We start from the raw sequence: 19,604 nt of genomic DNA, 5'->3' as shown, positions 1-19,604 counted from the left end.
CAGGTTTGTGTACACAAATTGAGAAGTTAAATTGTAATTTAATTGCATTGTTTTCTTTTTTGATTCGAATTATATTGCTTTTGTTGGCTCATTTCATTACACATATTTTGTGAATAATTATGTGCCATGTGCGACATTTGGAACCTCATTAAAAAAAATCAAACCAAAATGAATTTACAGGTGATGTTGGTTGTTTGATTGCAGTATACTTGTGTCTTGTCGAGTAAATTTGTTATGGTTCCTTACTGGATTTGGTTCTCTACTGTAAATAAAGGACCATATGATATTATAAGGTTTCTCTCCTGTCGATACAGTTTAAGGTTCACTTTGTGTATATTTGAATTTTGTTAGAACTTTCAGTATAAACCAATAACTGCCAAAACAATTTCACTCTGAAATTATAGGAAACTATTACAAATAGTGATTGATTTTCTTACGTCTTTTGATACCTTTTGCGTACGAGACATTCTTTTTTTTAGAGAAAAAGTCACCCAGATCTATCAAACCAATTGTTATTGGTCGCAATTATACATTGCTTATTTATTGTTTAGTGTCTGTAATTCTTAAATAAGTAAATCATGGTTGCTTTTCTCCAGACCAAACAAGTTTCACTGTTGTTGATGCTGCTACTACAGCTGCGCCATGTCAGTGCATCCACTTGTCATTGCACATTCAATGCAAAGACCCCAGTACGGACGGAAACCAACACAAAAGCACATGTTGTACAGTATGTTGGGAGTGGTACATGCTTCCATGGAAACATCAACAATGACTGGTTTATTGTCTCTGGACATCAGGTTAGTTAATACAAGTGGAAACATTTTTCATACAGAACCAGCATGTTTTCATCAATAATGTTTACAACCAAGTAAGATTTTTCGGACAAAATTGATGCGTCACTGTTTATAAAAGTGTAGGAACTTTTCCACCAAGTTTATATGGACGTATTAAGCTACAATTGTGTGCATTCGATGCTTTTGTGAAAACCTAGAGTGCAGTCAAGAAATCAAAAACATTCAAGAAATAAATTAATGAAATGCTTAATACTGATGTATTGGCTGTCGTGGCATTGCCAGGTTTCTTGTTTTAGGTTTCCATAGGAAATGTACCTTGGTAACATAAGACGCAAAGAAAGGATTTGTCTCCATTTAATTTTCAGAAAATTAACCTTTATATACCATTCTCTAAGGTATTGCTGTAATCGACATGTATATACTGTAAAATCAAGTAACATACTAGATTACTGCCTCTTTTGATCTTCTAGGATATGAACATTCAAGAAGACCATCTGTTGGCATATGATAACTGCATACTGCTTGATGCCAGTGAATGGTTGGGTATGTCATTGCATTTAGTTCTTAGTGTACATTTACCCCGGTTAGTCCATCCGTCTATTCACCAATCTTAACGTCTGATTGACTGAAAAATCTTGATTCTGCATTAAATCAAAGATAACGTAAGCTAGGTTAATTCAACTCGACACACATAAAGAGGGACTTAAGGAGAATATGCATTATGACATACATGTGTAAGTTGAAAAACAGGTTCTTTCAGTTTGTTACTTTAACATTCATATGGAGATCCTGATCTTACACCGAGATCCTGTTCTAACACCAAGATCCTGTTCTTATAACGGCTGGAGACTGGTATTTTGTCTGTTACTGTATTGAGCATAATTCACACACAAACATATTCATATTAAATTATTTGTTAAGTATATTTTTCAAAAGAACAGTCTATCTCATACCGTAGGTCGATCGTTGAACTTAAAATCAGTTGCTAAGACTTGAGTATGATTTTCAGCTGAAATACCAGCTCTTAGAACTGGCAGTTTCCTTGGATACGATGGTTGGATGCCTTGCCTCGTGGATGGACAGATTCATGCTTGCTTCGCTGCCTCATTTGAAGCTTGTTTGAAGAATTCTTCCTTTGACGGTTGTCCACCCGTAAAGATTCCGGATAAACGATTTCTGCTTGGTTCGCTTAAAAATTATCTTTGAAGTTTTTTAAAACCACAGGCATGCTGGTTTGCGAGTAGAAATCATTAGCTAACAGTATCCATGATTTTTATATAATTTAGTGAAAAAGTTGAACGGTATGGTCAAAATTGTTTATATATATATAACCTAGCAACTGTATCTAACGATGATTTCAAAAGTAGTTCTAAAGATTCTTTTTAATGTCATAAAAAAAGTGAAAAATATCGAATATTCATGCGCATTTCTTCGTTCATTCGCATAAATATATAGGATCTGGCACGAGTTGTCATATCATAACCTGTTTTATTAAACGAGTTCATGAATTTTGTTAGTAAGCGGGCCTTTGGCGAGCTTACTAACGCATTTCCTGGATGAGTTTAAAGGCTCATACAAGGTGACAAATCCAATTATTATGCATACAAATTGGTCTAATTTATACCGGATTTCAGTAACTCTTGCATAAATAATGAAAATAACACAGCTTAGGTGCAACGTTATCAAGAATTATGGAAGATATACCCGTTTCATAAATGGAAGAAATGTTTACAACTTTGCAACTAACGTGGTGTGTAGCCTCAAAGCGGAGACGTATGCTAAAAATAGCCGAAAGAAAATTCAAATTCTATTTTAAACAACTATTTACCAGCATAAAGTAACTTATTTGATCAATACACTCGTTTTAACCATAAAGAAGAGACCTTCTTTGTAAGTGATACCGGAAAACATTGAAAATCAACGATATATTTTGATGACCTCAGTCACCGGAGCCACAGGCAGCAGTATCATAAATTTGCCCCCCCCGGGGACCCTATCCCCCCCCCCCCGGGGACCCTACCCCCCCCCCCTGAGCTTACCCCAGGGGTTCCAGATTGTTAAATGTACACCTATTGCGTATGGTTTGACTTTTCAACAACGAATATTGACAAAAATACACAGTTTGAAAAAATAACCCTCGTATAGGTATTATATATACACAAGGTATGAAACGTACTATATGTCTATTGCTGAAAGATTGTGGAACACTGGACGTGACCTTTTTCACCGAAAACACACATGTTCCCATGCAGTTGCCGACAAAATGCAACTGGATTCGTTAAAAGACAGTAAAAGCAACGTGATTACACAGCTAACCGATCTCCTGCTCGGCTAATAACTTTAATATTCAATTAAATTTGACTTTCACGCTATATGTCACTCGGTGTTTCATCTACACATGCACACCATTTTAATTTTATAACGCGTCATCTGGTTGGTTGTTCTCATTGTGTTGGCCAATTATATGGCGTTTTAGAACCGAGCATTCGATCGACAAAATATGACAGCAAAACACAGACATGAAGCGAGAAAGTCGAATTTAATTGAATATTAAAGTTATAAGCCGAGAAGGAGATCGGTTAGTAGTGTAATCACGTTGCTTTTACTGTCTTTTAACGAATCCAGTTGCATTTTGTCGGCAACTGCATGGGAACATGTGTGTTTTCGGTGAAAAAGGTCACGTCCAGTGTTCCACAATCTTTCAGCAATATACATATAGTACGTTTCATACCTTGTGTATATATAATACATACCTTGTGTATATAAAATACCTATACGAGGGTTATTTTTTCAAACAATGTATTTTTGTCAATATTCGATGTTGAAAAGTAAAACCATACACAATAGGTGTACATTTAACAATCTGGAACCCCTGGGGTAAACTCGGGGGGAGGGTGGTAGGGTCCCAGAAGGTGGGGGGCAAATTTATGATACTGCTGCCTGTGACCGGAGCGCTTGAGTAAACAGCGATGTAAATAAACTGATTGTTTATAAACACAATTGATTTGGAGGACACTTTATTTTGAGCTCAAAACATGTTGTATTGCTCTTTTTTATATGGTAATGTACACTATATATATATATATATGGCATGTGATAAATGATCGTATGCTATTGTTAAGGCCCCTGTCGATATATCAGGAAGGGTCTTAAGGTTAACCAAGGGTCCGTGTAGGGATGTGAGCATTTATCCTGTTCTTAATCCGTTACCATTTACCGGGTAAATATACTATGAATGTTTTTTTAAAGCTCCCAGAGGGGGTAATCACGTGATAGTCAAGATGGCGACGTCCATACCGAGACGGTTATTTTTCGCCTTTTTATACCATTTATTACTTCTGTTTATTTTTTCAATGACGCTCACTTTCCAGCCATATATATAAAAAGGTGATTAGCGTTTATTTCGTATTTTAATTCGCTTTATATCTCGACTTGACTCCCCGCAAATTTTCTTAGTGGAGACCTAATTAGGTCATCCGGCTAAGAAATTTCGCACCGAGTAAAGTCGAGATATAGAGCGAATATTACTATGAAATAAAAGGCAGTAACTTTCTTCCTTATATGGCTGGAAAGTGAGCGGAATATAAAAATCATACAAGTAATACAGGGTATAAACGACGAAAAATACCTGCATCGGCATGGACGTCGCCATCTTGTTTGTCACGTGATTACCCCCTCTTGCTCCTGGTGTATTTATCTTCCCTATTTCCCTATTTTTATTCAACCACACATGAATTATATACTATTCTCAAGGAACAGCAATTAAATTTCGCAAATTTGCCATAATTAACATGCATTTTATTTGTATAAAGATTTCTAATTGTCGATATTGTTTTGTTAAACAGAATATTGAAATACGTAGGGGAGAGACTTCAATATAACTGAAAGTTTGAAACATGATTAATTTAAGTCGCGTAAGCAACACTTATCTCACATTAATACTCATGATATCGAAACGTAAGTGTGATTCGCATATGTTTAGGGGAAATACATTTTCAGCAGAAAAGAACACTCACGTGTACTATTAGCTTACCTGCCGTTGTAATGTAAACTGCCCCGACCCCTTTTGGGCACTTTGATTGGCAATCAATATGGCATTATGACATGTTATCATTATTATTGTAAACATCAGAAAGAAAAGCTTAACGTTGAAATGCAAATACACATGTAACATGTTTGAAATATCATTCTTGCAATAAAAATTATTAAAAATTACACAAAGGGGAGAAAGGTTCATTGATCAAAAGAAGCAATAAGATATAATCTGCACCTGACAAGTACACGACTAGTAAAAGTGTTTAACTATCCAAGGACTCAAACAATTCCCTATGCCTTGACGGAATTCATAAACAAAAATCAGCAAAAAAAATGGTATAGTTATTTATGTTTAAGTTTGTGCTACCGTGACGGTTGCAAATCTACATAGATAACTGTAAGATCAATGTCATCCTTAAGCGTCAAAATAATAAATAAATAAATAAATAATAAATAAATAAATACACAAATAAATATATAGCTTGTGCACTCTCTATACCCGTGTGTTTAATGATTTTAGATTCAGTTGACACAAAATTACCTATTTAAATATCAGGCTCAATTACCACACGGCTACCTAGCTCATGGTCATGTTTTAAGGTCACATACGTGTATAGAACATTGAATTGTAAACAAAATCTTTACAAATGGGGTATAAAACTGTACCCTATAGAAGTATGGACCTACACAATAGCCCCAGTAGCTTGCAACTGCGCCTTATTTACCTGCTAGCATTATCAACTTATAGCATGTAACTGTGTGTTATTTACTCGTTAACAACAATTGCCCCAGTAGAATGGTTCGGCGTTATGTTAGTTCGTTATCATTATAGCATTAGTATCACGAAACTGTACGCTGTTTACTCACCGAATACTTTTTAATCAAGCACTCATTACACTTTACTCTTTATGGTTTATAGACACTGTTGTCTCCACAACATCGGCTCCACATCGTATAACAACGGCTCCACATCGTACGTTTCAACGTTTTGTTGCATTTTTTTAAATGAAATATTGCATTCATTATAAGGTGGATAGAGAGGCCAAAGACAGAAAGTTCCTTGCTCAGCAGAAAAGATTTTAGACCTATAAAAGCAATATCTCATAATAAAAATACGATAAACGAATGTCTGCCAAACCATATGTCTTAATACCAGACTAATGCCGTTGTATCTTACATTACGGATGCTTTTCAACTATCGATCGTAGCATTCTGTTTAATATTCTCTGCTTCAGGACATCAAAACTTTTTTATGAACGATCAATTAAAACTTATTTCTTAATTTTCGTAATATATAGATTGATGGTTTAAAAATTTAAATCTAAACAATAGCATTACATGTATCACTAAACAGAAATGATTTTATAGCGAGTAGAGTTATACATGTAGCAACGCATCAGAAGACCGACATATACATTCAAAAAGTACTTCGATGGTAAATTGATTTGACTTATCTTTCTGCAATTAAAAGGAGAACTATAGTAAGCTATGTTGTTCTCATGTTTGGTACCACTTTATGTATTTCGTACGAGAAGCAGTACAACACAAATGAAGTGTTGTCTGTGCTTAACGAAGATCAACGAGTGTTATGTTATAATTATAAATGAATCGATTTATATATCGATATTTTGAGCGTATATAAATGATCACAACAATTGTTTGCATTATGACTATTTATGCAACAGTTGTTTTATTTATGTTTCAGCTATCCATTGCACAGTGTGTAAGGTCAACCCACAGCTGTGCTTTGTCCTCACCAAGGTGGAGATGTGTCCCGACTCCTACTGTATCAATGAGGTCACAAACAAAGAAGACGGCTCCAAATGGGTTGACAGAAGGCAAGTCATAAAAAGCTCTGCTATATCTAGTTCTTATTGTGGATTCCAGCTTACCGTATCATTGAAGTCACACATAGAGCAGTCGGCTCAAAGGGGTTCACTAATTGCAATCAATGTAAAACTATTCTAGAACGCATTGTAGATTTTTTTCTACCATACTTTATCAATGGTTTCTTAAACTCCCCTCTGATATAAACGAGCCCAATACTTTTTTCCCTGCATCATGAATAAAATCACAAATTCTACAGAAGGCTAAAACAGAGTTTGCAGAATGTATCTTATAAAAACCTCTGCTTTAACCTAGTGACATGATTTTTGTTAGAATTAGGTTCCAGATGACATAATCCCAATATAATATAAATGGCTTAACTGTTGCCGTCTTGGATAATGTTTGTTTAATATTTGCTCTTTAAAAATTCTTCAATGCTTTTTTAATTTACATGCAGTTGTTCTTGTTTTATATTTTAAAGGACTTGAAGGGCATGTCATACTCTTTTGCCATATTTTATATTCGCATTTTAGAGCATCTGCAAAATGTGTCTTAAAGTTAACACACTTGATTGATATAATCTTGACACTGTGTGATATAAAACTGTCTTAAAAACAGTTCAATATTGCTAACAGATGGCCATCTTGGATGTTTTAGCCATCTGGAAGCCTTTATGAACCTTTTATTTTCGGCGGTCGTCTTGCAAAAACATCTTATGCAGTGTATGAACATAAGGATTTTGAAGTGCCTGACATGATATTTTCTTTGCTAAGTTAAAAATAGCCGTTACCGTCTCGGATTTTATTTGGGTGATTTATTTATACTGTTTATCTATATGATGACGACCACTGAGTGAAATTTAAAGTCTCTATAACGCTCAAAGTCAACGAAAATTTCGTTAAGTATTTCGTAAAATAAAGTTAACACCTTAAATATCAGTGTTCCTTATAGCAATAGCCAAAATTTCAACGCTAGATGAGGTATGATTACATAGATTTTTGTAGATACAAAATGCTCGTTATTATTTATTTGTGGCCACAATTAATTCCCGCGAATATATCTTTTCGTACGACACACGAACACCATTTTAGTGTTCATGTGTCGTATGAATAGATATGCAAAACAATAATAAAAACGAGCATTTGTATCTACAAACATCTATTTTACCAGACCACATCTGGCATGGAACATTCGGCAATTGCCATAAGGAACACTAATTTTTAACTGGGTAAGTTTATTTTACGAACAATTGTACGACATTTTTGTTGATTTTGAGTAGTAATGTTACTTTAAGTTATTGTGGTGGGTTTTCAATGGTTGTGAAGTTTCATTGGTTGTGTGTTGTCCGCCTGCCAGATTGCACTGAATTTTATCTCTCAAAGTTAGTTTACGCCAATAAAATAAATGAAATCAAACCTTGCCATTCAAAGAGCCCAATTTCATAGAGTAATTGTATCGTGCAAAATATATCATTTACTGACGTATTAACGAGGCTCGAATGAAACTTCATATACTGATACAATACGTTGAAATCTTGTGCTGAGAACAATAACTAACTATTGTACTTTGTATTGTCATTTGTTTAATTTCCTTGTGCAAAGCAGACATAATAGTGTATACATCATTGTAATGAAAAATCTGATATATATTTAGAGAGAATTTTTGTATAAAACTTGTATGTTTTCCATCATTTTGACGATTCAGAACACTAGTGCGTCAAAACAATAGCGTTAGTACTTTTCGAACACTCTAAAGTTATTTATTTAGTGTGTCCGAAATTTAAGTTTTCACAAATCGAAGTATTCGAAATATGTAGTAGACGCGATGATCAAGCAAGTCTTAAGTATGTAGCCCAAAGGTCAATGTCAGCACTCAAGTATGTGAATCCTATTCAAGTTTTGATGTCCGTCGGTGCTCACAGTCATCTTGAATTTCTAACAAGGTGTGGAACATTTGACGAATGTGAGAACGACTGGTGGCACAGCACAAGTGATGATCCAGACTGTCAGGACTACAAACCAGACCAGAACACGCTGAAGGACATCCACTGTACCTACTGCTGCACCGCGGACAACTGTAATAGGGATATTAAGCCTGCTCAAGACACCCTGTACATGCGTGGTAAGTTTGACAAACATCTTCTTCAGAGAATAACGTACGATGCCCTTTAAAGGGAAATGATGGCTGGTAAGCTTACTTTTTAGAGTGCTAGACCAATACGTCTAAGGATCGCAAATTCAATTCTAAACGCACAACATATGCTGTGTTGGGAAATGTCAGAAATCATTTACACGTATTCTCAAGCTTTCTCTGATTTAAGTACAGTCTGCCCCAGCGACTACCATACGACCCCATAACGACCACATCGATTTCCTCCGACCGATTTCACATTGTATTATTCATGCGAATAACATCACACAACAATCAGCAACCGCCATTTGATATCAAATAATAAATTATGATAATTTACTCTTTTTGTTTTATAGACACTGTAGCTCACAATGACCACTTTAATCATTACAACGATTTCACAACTTTCAATTAAACAATGGCCGCCGTGATACTGAGATAGTCAAGTGTTCAACATCTTACCAGTGCAAGCGTCGGTCGCCATGGAGATTTGGCAAGTTACAGTTTACTGAACTCGATAGCAGTCTATTTGGTTATTTAACACTCATTGCTAATTTGAGGCCGTTTGCTTCTTGTATGCATTTGAGAGTTCGTTTAAAATGTGAGAAGTTGCATTTTTTTATCCAGTGACTCGCGATTAATGTACTTATTTGCCAAAACATCAAAGAGTAATTTGGAGCTTACATCAACTCAGTAAAATCGATTACAATTACGATGTCAACTAAGCACAAACATCTTGATACCCATTCCTTGCTTAAATTGCTCCGTTTAAAACGTACATAGATTACAGATAAATAATTGTCTGATACAATTAGCCATTATGGCTCTCAAACGTAAGTTCTTGACGTTGGAAGGACGCGTTAAGGTGATTAGTATGTTAGGCAAAGGACACAGTTTTATAAGAGTGACTAGTGTACTTGGTGTAGGCAAAACTCAAATCCAGAATATTCTGAAGCGTAAACATGTATTCGATTGTTAAAATAAGTAATAAAAAACAATAAGAAAATCGAAATAATTAATATAAAAAACAAACTGTGTCGTCAATCCTTTATTTCAATATACATGCATTAGTTCTCAAACATTTAAACAATAGAGCACTTACATAGATAAGGTACTTGTTAAAAGCCCACTAGCATATTTTGTAAAAGTTTCAATCGATCATGCGAATAAGGATCACCTGTGAACAAAGACCACAACGACCACATCCCTTGAGTTGTCTCTACTGGAAGCTTGCATCGTAGTTAATGTGGGCTTGATTGAACTTTACCGGTACGCAGTTGTTTACCGCTATCGAAAAAGCGGGGGTTTGGAGGCGGTAGCCCCCGATACTTAGGAAATATATAGGATAAAAAGGATTATTAGGTGTTGCGTAAGATGTTAGATGTTGCGCGCTTAGATACAATACAATTATACGTTTTTCCATTCTTGTTTACGTACCGGTAGAGTTCAATCGTCCCGTGAATGTGTCAGCTACTGGCATAAGTATGTTAACTTGGTACTAGTAGATCAACTTATCCAGAACAATTGTGTGTAAAAAGACCATAATAATATCACTGAAATACTGTTGCTAACGGTGATAAATCTCAACAAACGAACCGACTTTGAAGTTGTTTCTACACTTTTCTATATCGTCTTATCTTTTAAACCAGGACTGATAAATTCTATAATATAATATTGGCCCTTTTTAATGTTCTCTTTATTTCTGTGAAGACTCAGTAACATGTGTGAAACTGAGACTTTCATTAAAAGGCATGCCTTTCTTTGATTGCAAAGTGTAAAACTCTTAATAGTGTTTCCAATGCATCATACTCAATTGTTTATTACTTGGAACGCTGTTTGACTTAAATATTTTACAGAAGACTCTACATCGACTAGTCCACCCAACAGTCCAACAGCACAAACAACCACTCGTTTGACAGGTCAAACAACAGTGACTGCTGACCCAAATGTCCACACATCAATCACAACTTCAGGTGATCCCGACAAAATGTTTGTTAACCAGATCTCTACGACTTAAGAAAAACAATTATCTTATCCTTATGTTCAAACAATGGTGATCCATATCATGCACCATTGGTAGTTGAATTCTAAGAAATCTAGTTGATGCAATCTATTATTTTTAAAGATTTTTCAAGGGATCAGCTTGATGTGTAACCACATATAAGTGTGTGTGATTTTGTCAAATATTCTAGCTTCTGATGACCTACTTGTTCACGCCCCAATGGTCACAATCACCAATCGTTACATAGTTTATTTTAACGAATACTCAATCAACGTGAAAAATATTTTTCTCTTAATTAACACTGATAAGAAGAGATATATTTAATATGAAATAATATATATTCATCTTCAAAGATCCTTAACATCATGCTCCTATTGTTAAAGTGACATGCCTAAGTGTTGCAATATATTTTCATGACAAACATAGTTCAAAGACAATTAGTCTCCATCGAAAGTTCAAGGCCATCAGCGCGTGTATTTGATATGTTACATCAATGTTGAGATCGTTTATAAAATTTATTTGTCTTATTCCAAAATGCCCACGCCCAAGAGGTCACAGCAAAATATTTGGATTGTGAAGCTTATAGAGGTCCTCCACACAGTTTGTTCACTTCATTTCTTAGGGATAAACAGAAGAATTTACATGTGATGTTTTTCCATAGAATCGATAGGTCCAGATGTATATATGGTTTGTATGTAACTTAAAGTGACCGTGTATTACAGTATTACTATTTCAATTAGCGTCATTGGGGTAAAAATTGACCACGCACGTAGGGTCAAATGTCTTTAAAAAAACTAACTTTAAATATTAATCTCATCAAAACATCACTTCTCGGGTGAGTAACGACATCTCGGTCGTCGTGTTTAAATATAATGTAAATACGTATGGCAAAAACACTTTTCATGTGAGCTGTATAATGTCATCTTAGTCGTCTTCTATACATGAAGTTTCAAACCGATATAGCCTGGTCTGCGTGGTTCAATGGCCAGTGTTCTGTGACATGTGGGAACGGGTCTCTTACACGTATACGTCACTGCTCCACGGGTCACGCCGAGGATTGTGTGGGAAACAGCAAAGAAGTGATTGACTGTCAGAAAACTCCTTGCAGAGGTAAACAGCTATCTGGTTTGCCCGCTAATAAATCTACATGCACAGATAGCGTATACAAATATCATTTGTGCAATATGTTACTAAGATGAAAATACTTTTACTAAGAAAATGTCTTACCATAAAGAAGTATTTCAATAACAAAGTGTTTGTGTATATTTTTCATTATATATTACTCAATATTTATTTTGATACTTTAAAAACAAAATTGATCGACATTTGCATTTTTAGATTGTATCGACGTACATAAGAATCATAAGATGCAAATGAGTGTATATAGATCTTTTTGGTCAGTGGACGGTGTCTGGTCCTCTTGGTCGCCATGGTCACAGTGTGACGTAACATGCGAAGACGGTCACATATATCGAACAAAGACGTGTACAAATCCATCTCCCGCCTTCGGAGGTTTGAACTGTTCTGGTGCGAGTCTTGAAACCAGCACGTGCAAGCTTGCACCATGTCCAAGTATGACTATTAATTTGTTTCTTGGATGTTATTTTAAATTATTAACAAGTAAATATCAAACTGGTCGACACAATACAGGAGATATAATAGCAATAGTACATACGTGTTTTATTTCCGGTGAGTTGTGTTGCTCGCTCGATTGTTTGGTGTATGGAATACGATATTACATACGCCATGAAGATGAACTATAATTAAAATCACAGTCGTGTAAAATCCAAATAGAACTTTGTCAGATAGATTCAACCTTTAAAAAATAAACAAAACTATGATTGACAAAAATCTTGAGATCGTTTTATTTACACAAATTCCCTATTCTCAATTCTCTATTCTATTCAAGGTAATTTTTAGAATTGTATTAATCATCTTTACAGAAATAACACACACTGAGATAGGGTAGCACATGCTAAAGCCAGGTCACAAGCTAAATGAAAAAAATAGAGTGTTTGGTTATTCTTTTCTGTAAGAAGGATTTTATGAGTGTATTTTTCATGTGCTCGGTTGTTCAGTGTTTTGGGCTGAATACGTGTTGACCTCTAACACACCATTAAACCCATGCTATTGAAGAGAGCATTGTTAAACTTAAGCTCACCTGATTGATCCTGGTAGGGTAGAATGTACTTTATAACATATCAAAAGTTTAACGAAATCGAACTCCGGAAAGTTGCTCTTTCAAGATGGCCGCAAAAACCTTTTTCTGATCATTTCTATATAACTATCCACTCCAATGTGACGATTATGGTGTCTATACCTAGGTTTTAGGGGTTAAATAACACTTTAATATCATCAGACATAGCATAAGTGTATTATGTCTCACAAAATCCATCATGGCGTCCAAAAATAGCAACTACTACAATATGAAGTACCACAAGTCCATCACATTTGACTAAATGGTGATGCTTTTTATGTAAAACGCCATAGTTTTGAAGACAATGAATGCTTTCATTGAATTGTTGACATCACTAAGTACATGTAGTTGGATAACCAACATAATTCCATTTAAGACATTTAGCTGTCTACATTCACCTGATACACAATCACCTTGGTCCATAACATGTGTCTTAGAGCGTTAAACTCTCGGTTTCGTCATCCTCGTCTTCAGAACGGACCTCTTGTGAATTGTTTGGATTGTTACAGTTTTTAATTTGGCAAGGGCCACATACAGCAGTGCAGGGTAGTCCGTATCGTCTTCAGCTGCATTACGAGGATTTTCATTTTACAGATCATTTACAATCGATGATTTTTAATAGTTCTTCTGGTGCAGCATTGCTTTGGGTCATGATTGAAATTAATAGGTCGTTTACCTGACCAATCCCCATTCAGAGGGTTTCATAGTATTTGGCATCTCCATCCATACCATGATTTGATAGTATACGCGTTGGCGATGACATATTGTTGCATGTGATGTTTGGGGCAGTCGCTGAAGAGTTACGAATGTTTGGTTGTAGCCATTTTTCTGTGAACATATTATGGCGCAGTAATTCAAAGGAATCATTAGACTGGCTGCAAACACATTCACCATCAAGCATTTGCCATGATTTGATATTTTCAGTCATTTCAAGGTTTAACTCGGGACCATTAATTAAAAGAAAACATAAAAAACTATTAATTATAAAATAACGAAAACGGAATAACACATTTGAGTCAATAGTTACGCACTTGTGGTCATTGTGTTAGCGGTCATTTTGACGCCATGTTGGATGTCTCTGTCACGTAATAGACTCCTATAATTTGTTATTAACTTAATGTGTTCTTTGACCCCCGAAACCTGAGTAAACACACCAAAATAAGGAAATTTGAGAGGATAGTAACATAGTTATCATCATGAATAGGATAAGGCGGTCATCTTGGACGCCATCTTCAAAAAACTTATCTCCGATCGTCCGATTTTAGTAAACTTTTTATATGTGGCAAAGGATATTCTATCGTACCGGGATCAGTTAAAATACCTTTTTAGTGGCATTTTTACATAAAATGACCCGACTATAGAACAATATTTTTCTCTTTAACGACAATGGTTAAAAGTGTTATATTTAGTATGAAATATTTTTTTTATCTTCACATGTTCTTAAAAGCATGCTTCAGAGTCAAAGTGTAATATTTGGGATGTAAAGCTTATAGAGGTTCTCTACAAAGTCTGTTAAATTAATTTTCTAGGGCAGCGTTATGTGGAGTTCTTCCCTTAAACCACTACGTTAAGAGGTATAAAGGTTTGTGTTTAACAACAAACATTGGTCATGTTCTACAATATCCCAAATAATGGCACTGTAGTAAAAATTGATATCGCACAAGGTTTCAAATGGCGTAAAAAACAAAACAACATGAGCGTTATAATGTCAACTCGGTCTTCTTGTTTTAAAAAAAAGTTTCAAATGAAACAGCCTGGTCTGCGTGGTTCAATGGCCAATGTTCTGTGACATGTGGGGGCGGAACTCTTACCCGTATCCGTCACTGCTCCACGGGTCACGCCGAAGATTGTGCTGGAAACAGCAGAGAAGTGATTGAGTGTAATAGAAATCCATGCAGAGGTACACAACTTTCTTTTGTGCATGCATATACATTCAATATGCAGTACATGCATATAAAATCAATATGCATAAATGACATGTAAAATATAACCAATTAAACTTTAACTTAGAGGAAAATACTTTCCTTTCAAATTTCACTATAAAGCTCTATTCATCAAGAAGCATTTTAATGGCAAAGTGTTAGTATCCTCAATATACATTTTGGTCAGTTTTAATAAGAAATTAATCGACATATAGTTTAAAGGGGCTGTCAACCAGATTGACAAAAAAATATTCTAAAATACTGTATTTTTTACAATTATTAGTTTATATTGATTAAAATATAACGACTGTTATATTACATGCCTTCAAAAAAATCAAGTCATGTTTTCATATTTTCAGTTTATTCGGTAATGAAAGTTTACTAGGTATGTCTACCAGGTAACTGCCAGTTAACTATAAATAATACTAGTAGATTGATCATCATCATCACGTGGTAAACCCAGGAATGCAAATTGCGCATGCGTAGTGAATTGTATATATTTTATATACAAAATGATCAATCTACTTGCGTTATTTATAGTGTGTTTATCGTTATGTCACTTTTTTTCGCGATGTACTTTCGATTTCACATCGCGAAAATTTATTACCGAATATACTGGAAATATGAAAACTTTACAACAAATAATGCAATATACCAGTCGTGATATGTTAATTAATATAAACGAATAAATGAAAAATACGGTATTTAAGAACTTTTCTTTTTTCGTCAATCTGGTTGACAGCCCGTTAAAACCTAATTATTTTAGCTCGATAGCACTGCAGGCGTTAGGATTCTTTAAACGCTCTCGAGTCCGTTTCATGGGACTAGAACCAGTACTTGGTGTCTTTGTGGGAGATCGAAGGAACGCTCCCAGTGGGGATTTATTCGTGACCTCCCGGTCGCTAGGCGGACACCATATCCACTGCGCCACGACGACCTTTAAATAATCCAATTAGTTTAAGATCGTCATTTGCACTCTTAGATAGTAACACATTACATAATATAAATAAGATGCAAATGAGTGTATATAGATGTTTTTGGTCAGTGGATGGTGGCTGGTCCTCTTGGTCACCATGGTCCCAGTGTGACGTCACATGTGAAGACGGTCACATACAACGAACAAAGACGTGTACAAATCCAGCTCCCGCTTCCGGAGGTTTGAACTGTTCTGGTGCGAGTCTTGAAACCCGCACTTGCAAGCTTGCACAATGTCCAAGTATGACTATTAATTTATGTCTTGAAACTGATCAAGATAGTGATCTTAAGCTCTATTGAACAATTTAACAAGTCAATATCATACTTGTCGATATAATAAAGAAAATATATTGGGAATAGTACATACGTTTGGTGTTCCGGTGAGCTGGCTCGCTCGCGTTGGTTGTTTATGGTATATGGAATACGATGTCGATCAATTAACGACTGTGACACACCATCACTAAATACCACAGTAGAGTAATATAACATGTATTATATACACTCTACCTATTAAAAAAAGAAATACTATTGACAAAAAAGAGATCTTTATGAAATTAGTTCATTTGAACACAAAAAATAACATATCCTAATGCGTATGATGTCAGGCATCATTTTATGTTTTCTGTTACGTTCTGTTGTTTGATATTACAATTTTAAAACATAATATGGTACTTTGAATAAAACGTATCATTAATTATTAAAATATGTGTTCTTTGCTTGACAGAAAACCTTAAAGAACTTATTTTTATATATCATTAAACCACTAATTTATATGTATGCGTCTTAGGATATAGTGTTTAAATGATCAGGTTGGAGCGAATGGTTCCTCGGCGACTGCTCGGTGACGTGTGGTAACGGCACCATTTCGCGTTTGAGGATGTGTTCTTCCGGTCATGACGAGGACTGTCCGGGGTCTGCCTATGACACCATGCCTTGCTCGCAAGCGACCTGTTGAAGATTGTGGGCTCAACGGAACATATATTAGAAATGCTTTATGTGACCAAAGGTTGCAATTGTAAATGTGTTACACGGCAAAACACCAATAAAAGTAATAAAACAACGTGTGTGCTTACGTTTTTTCCTTCGGCAGCGAGAGTGTAATTTTTTTATATTTTTTTCTTAAAACCCGTTAGCCGGTTAATTTCACATGTTACAAGAAATCTTCTTTGCGTCGACACATACAAAAATCACATGTTTACGGTATGTTGCTCCTGATATCCGATATAGCTCTTATTATCACTTAATTTCAACCACAGTTTGACCTTAACTGGTTTCTACATAAAGAATACAGAATAAAACTACAGAAAAGTGATTGGATACACGATGTCGGATTCGAAAAGATAATTCATTGTTTATCTACATTATCACTAAGATCAGCAACTTGTGCAATAACAAAATAAGCATGTATTTTGTTATTAAGCTTATGGAACGTCATTAATTAAAGAGCCTTTATTGGAAAATTAATGTCTGACACTTACATGAATCTATAACAGTTTTTATTTTTATAAAATAACCATGACATTTTCATAGTTCAATTTGTTTGAGTATATGGATTTTCAGAAATGTATTGGATATTTCTATGAAGCTATAGTGAAGCAACAAAGAAAGAAACACCATCGTGTATCTCGATTTGTAAGCTGAATCTCGTCCAAATATTCCGTTTTATCACTTGCAAGTATTTATCGTGTTTTGCTCGTCCATTTTAGTTTTACTTTGACAAAGAACTGTTAGTATTTCGACGTTTTACAGCAGCTTCGGTTGCTTATTTATCACATAACATTTTTGTTTAGTAATTATTACATAACACAAGTGGTCCTACCAATTTGCACGCCTTTTTAGCTCACCTGATTGCTCAGGTGAGCTTTTGTGACCGGTCTATGTCCGTCGTATGTCCGTCCGTCCGTCCGTTAACATTTGCTCGTAAACACTCTAGAGGCCACATTTTTTGTCCCATCTTCATGAAACTTGGTCAGAAGCTTTGTCCCCATGAAATCTCGGCCGAGTTTGAAACTGGGTTATGCCGGGTCAAAAACTAGGTCATTAGGTCAAAAAAAAGAAAAACCTTGTCAACACTGTAGAAGTCAAATTTCATGCCAAATCTTCATGTCACTTTGTCAAAATGTTTCTCTGAATTTTATCTAGGTTGAGTTCAAAAGTGGTTCCGATCCGTTGAAAAACATGGCCGCCAGTGGGAGGGGAGTTTCCCTTATTTGGCTATAGAGAAACCTTGTTAACACTCTAGAAGTCACAATTTTTGCCCAATCATCATGAAAGTTGGTCAAAACATTGGTTAAATTGATGTTTCGGACAAGTTCGAAAATGATCGAGATCGGTGAAAAAACATGGCCGCCAGTGGGCGGGGCATTTTTCTCTATATGTATTTAGTGGCAGTTTTCCCTATTTGGCTATAGAGAAACCTTGTAAACACTCTAGAAGTCACAATTTTTGGCCAATTATCATGAAAGTTGGTCAAAACATTTGTTTTATTAGTATCTCGGACGAATTTGAAAAAAGTCGGGATCAGTGCAAAAACATGACCGCCAGTGGGCGGGGCATTTTTCTCTATATGTATATAGTGAAAACATGTGAATACAGTAGAAGTCACATTTTTGGCTCAATTTTCATGAAATGTGCTCAGATCATTTGTTTCCTTGATACGAGAGTTGAGTTCAAAAATGGTTCCGGTCAGTTGAATAACATGGCTGCTGGGAGTGGGGCAGTTTTCTCATTATGCCCCCCCCCCTTTCGAAGTTGAGGGGGTATATTGTTTTGCTCATGTCGGTCCGTCCGTCCACCAGATGGTTTCCGGATGATAATTCAAGAGCGCTTATGCCAAGGATCATGAAACTTCATAGGTACATTGATCATGACTCGCAGATGACCCCTATTGATTTTCAGGTCACTAGGTCAAAAGTCAAGGTCACGATGACCCGAAATAGTATAATGGTTTCCGGATGATAACTCTAGAACGCTTATGCCTAGGACCATGAAACTTCATAGATATATTGATCGTGACTCGCAGATGACCCCTTTTGATTTTCAGGTCACTAGGTCAAAGGTCAAGGTCACGGTGACCCAAAGCAGTAAAATGGTTTCCGGATGATAACTCAAGAACGCTTATTCCTAGGATCATGAGACTTCATAGATACATTGATCATGACTCGCAGATGACCCCTATTGATTTTCAGGTCACTAGGTCAAAGGTAATGGTCACGATGAACCGAAATAGTAAAATGGTTTCCGGATGATAACTCAAGAACGCTAAGGCCTAGGATCATGAAACTTCATAGGTACATTGGTCATGACTCGTAGATGACCCCTATTGATTTTCAGGTCACTAGGTCAAAGATCAAGGTCACGATGACCCGAAATAGTAAAATGGTTTCCAGAAGATAACTCAAGAACGCTTATGCCAAGGATCATGAAACTTCATAGGTACATTGATCATGACTCGAAGATGACTCCTATTGATTTTCAGGTCACCAGGTCAAAGGTCAAGGTCACGCTGACCCAAAGCAGTAAAATGGTTTCCGGATGATAACTCAAGAACGCTTATGCCTAGGATCATGAAACCTCAAAGGTACAATGATCATAACTTGCAGATGACCCCTATTGATTTTCAGGTCACTATGTCAAAGGTCAAGGTCACGGTGATCTGAAATAGTAAAATAGTTTCTGGATGATTACTCAAGAAAGCTTATGCCTAGGATCATGAAACTTCA

General features: G+C 35.7%; 1 protein-coding gene across 1 annotated transcript; it reads left to right on the top strand.

Moving 5' to 3' along the window:
- The first annotated feature begins 1,267 nt into the window (after positions 1-1,267).
- Positions 1,268-16,914, top strand: LOC127864335 (coadhesin-like). Its single transcript, XM_052403989.1, has 10 exons — positions 1,268-1,337; positions 1,804-1,977; positions 6,535-6,667; positions 8,599-8,777; positions 10,643-10,759; positions 11,752-11,898; positions 12,190-12,360; positions 14,739-14,885; positions 15,953-16,123; positions 16,692-16,914. The coding sequence occupies exons 1-10, from the start codon at positions 1,268-1,270 to the stop codon at positions 16,835-16,837; spliced, it is 1,455 nt and encodes a 484-aa protein (XP_052259949.1). The 3' UTR covers positions 16,838-16,914.
- The last annotated feature ends 2,690 nt before the right edge of the window (positions 16,915-19,604 follow it).

This window comes from Dreissena polymorpha, chromosome 1 (genome assembly GCF_020536995.1).
Source record: "Dreissena polymorpha isolate Duluth1 chromosome 1, UMN_Dpol_1.0, whole genome shotgun sequence".
NCBI classification, from domain to species: Eukaryota; Metazoa; Mollusca; class Bivalvia; order Myida; family Dreissenidae; genus Dreissena; species Dreissena polymorpha.
Note: the sequence above shows the minus strand (reverse complement) of the source record. Positions and strands in the feature narration are given on the sequence as shown.

Bases quoted from the DNA above. Each gene is read 5' to 3' on its own strand.
- LOC127864335 (XM_052403989.1), top strand. From the start codon at position 1,268: ATGAACATTCAAGAAGACCATCTGTTGGCATATGATAACTGCATACTG. The intron at 8,778-10,642 runs GTAAGTTTGACA...AATATTTTACAG, and splicing joins AGACACCCTGTACATGCGTG to AAGACTCTACATCGACTAGT. The intron at 11,899-12,189 runs GTAAACAGCTAT...CTTTTTGGTCAG, and splicing joins TCAGAAAACTCCTTGCAGAG to TGGACGGTGTCTGGTCCTCT.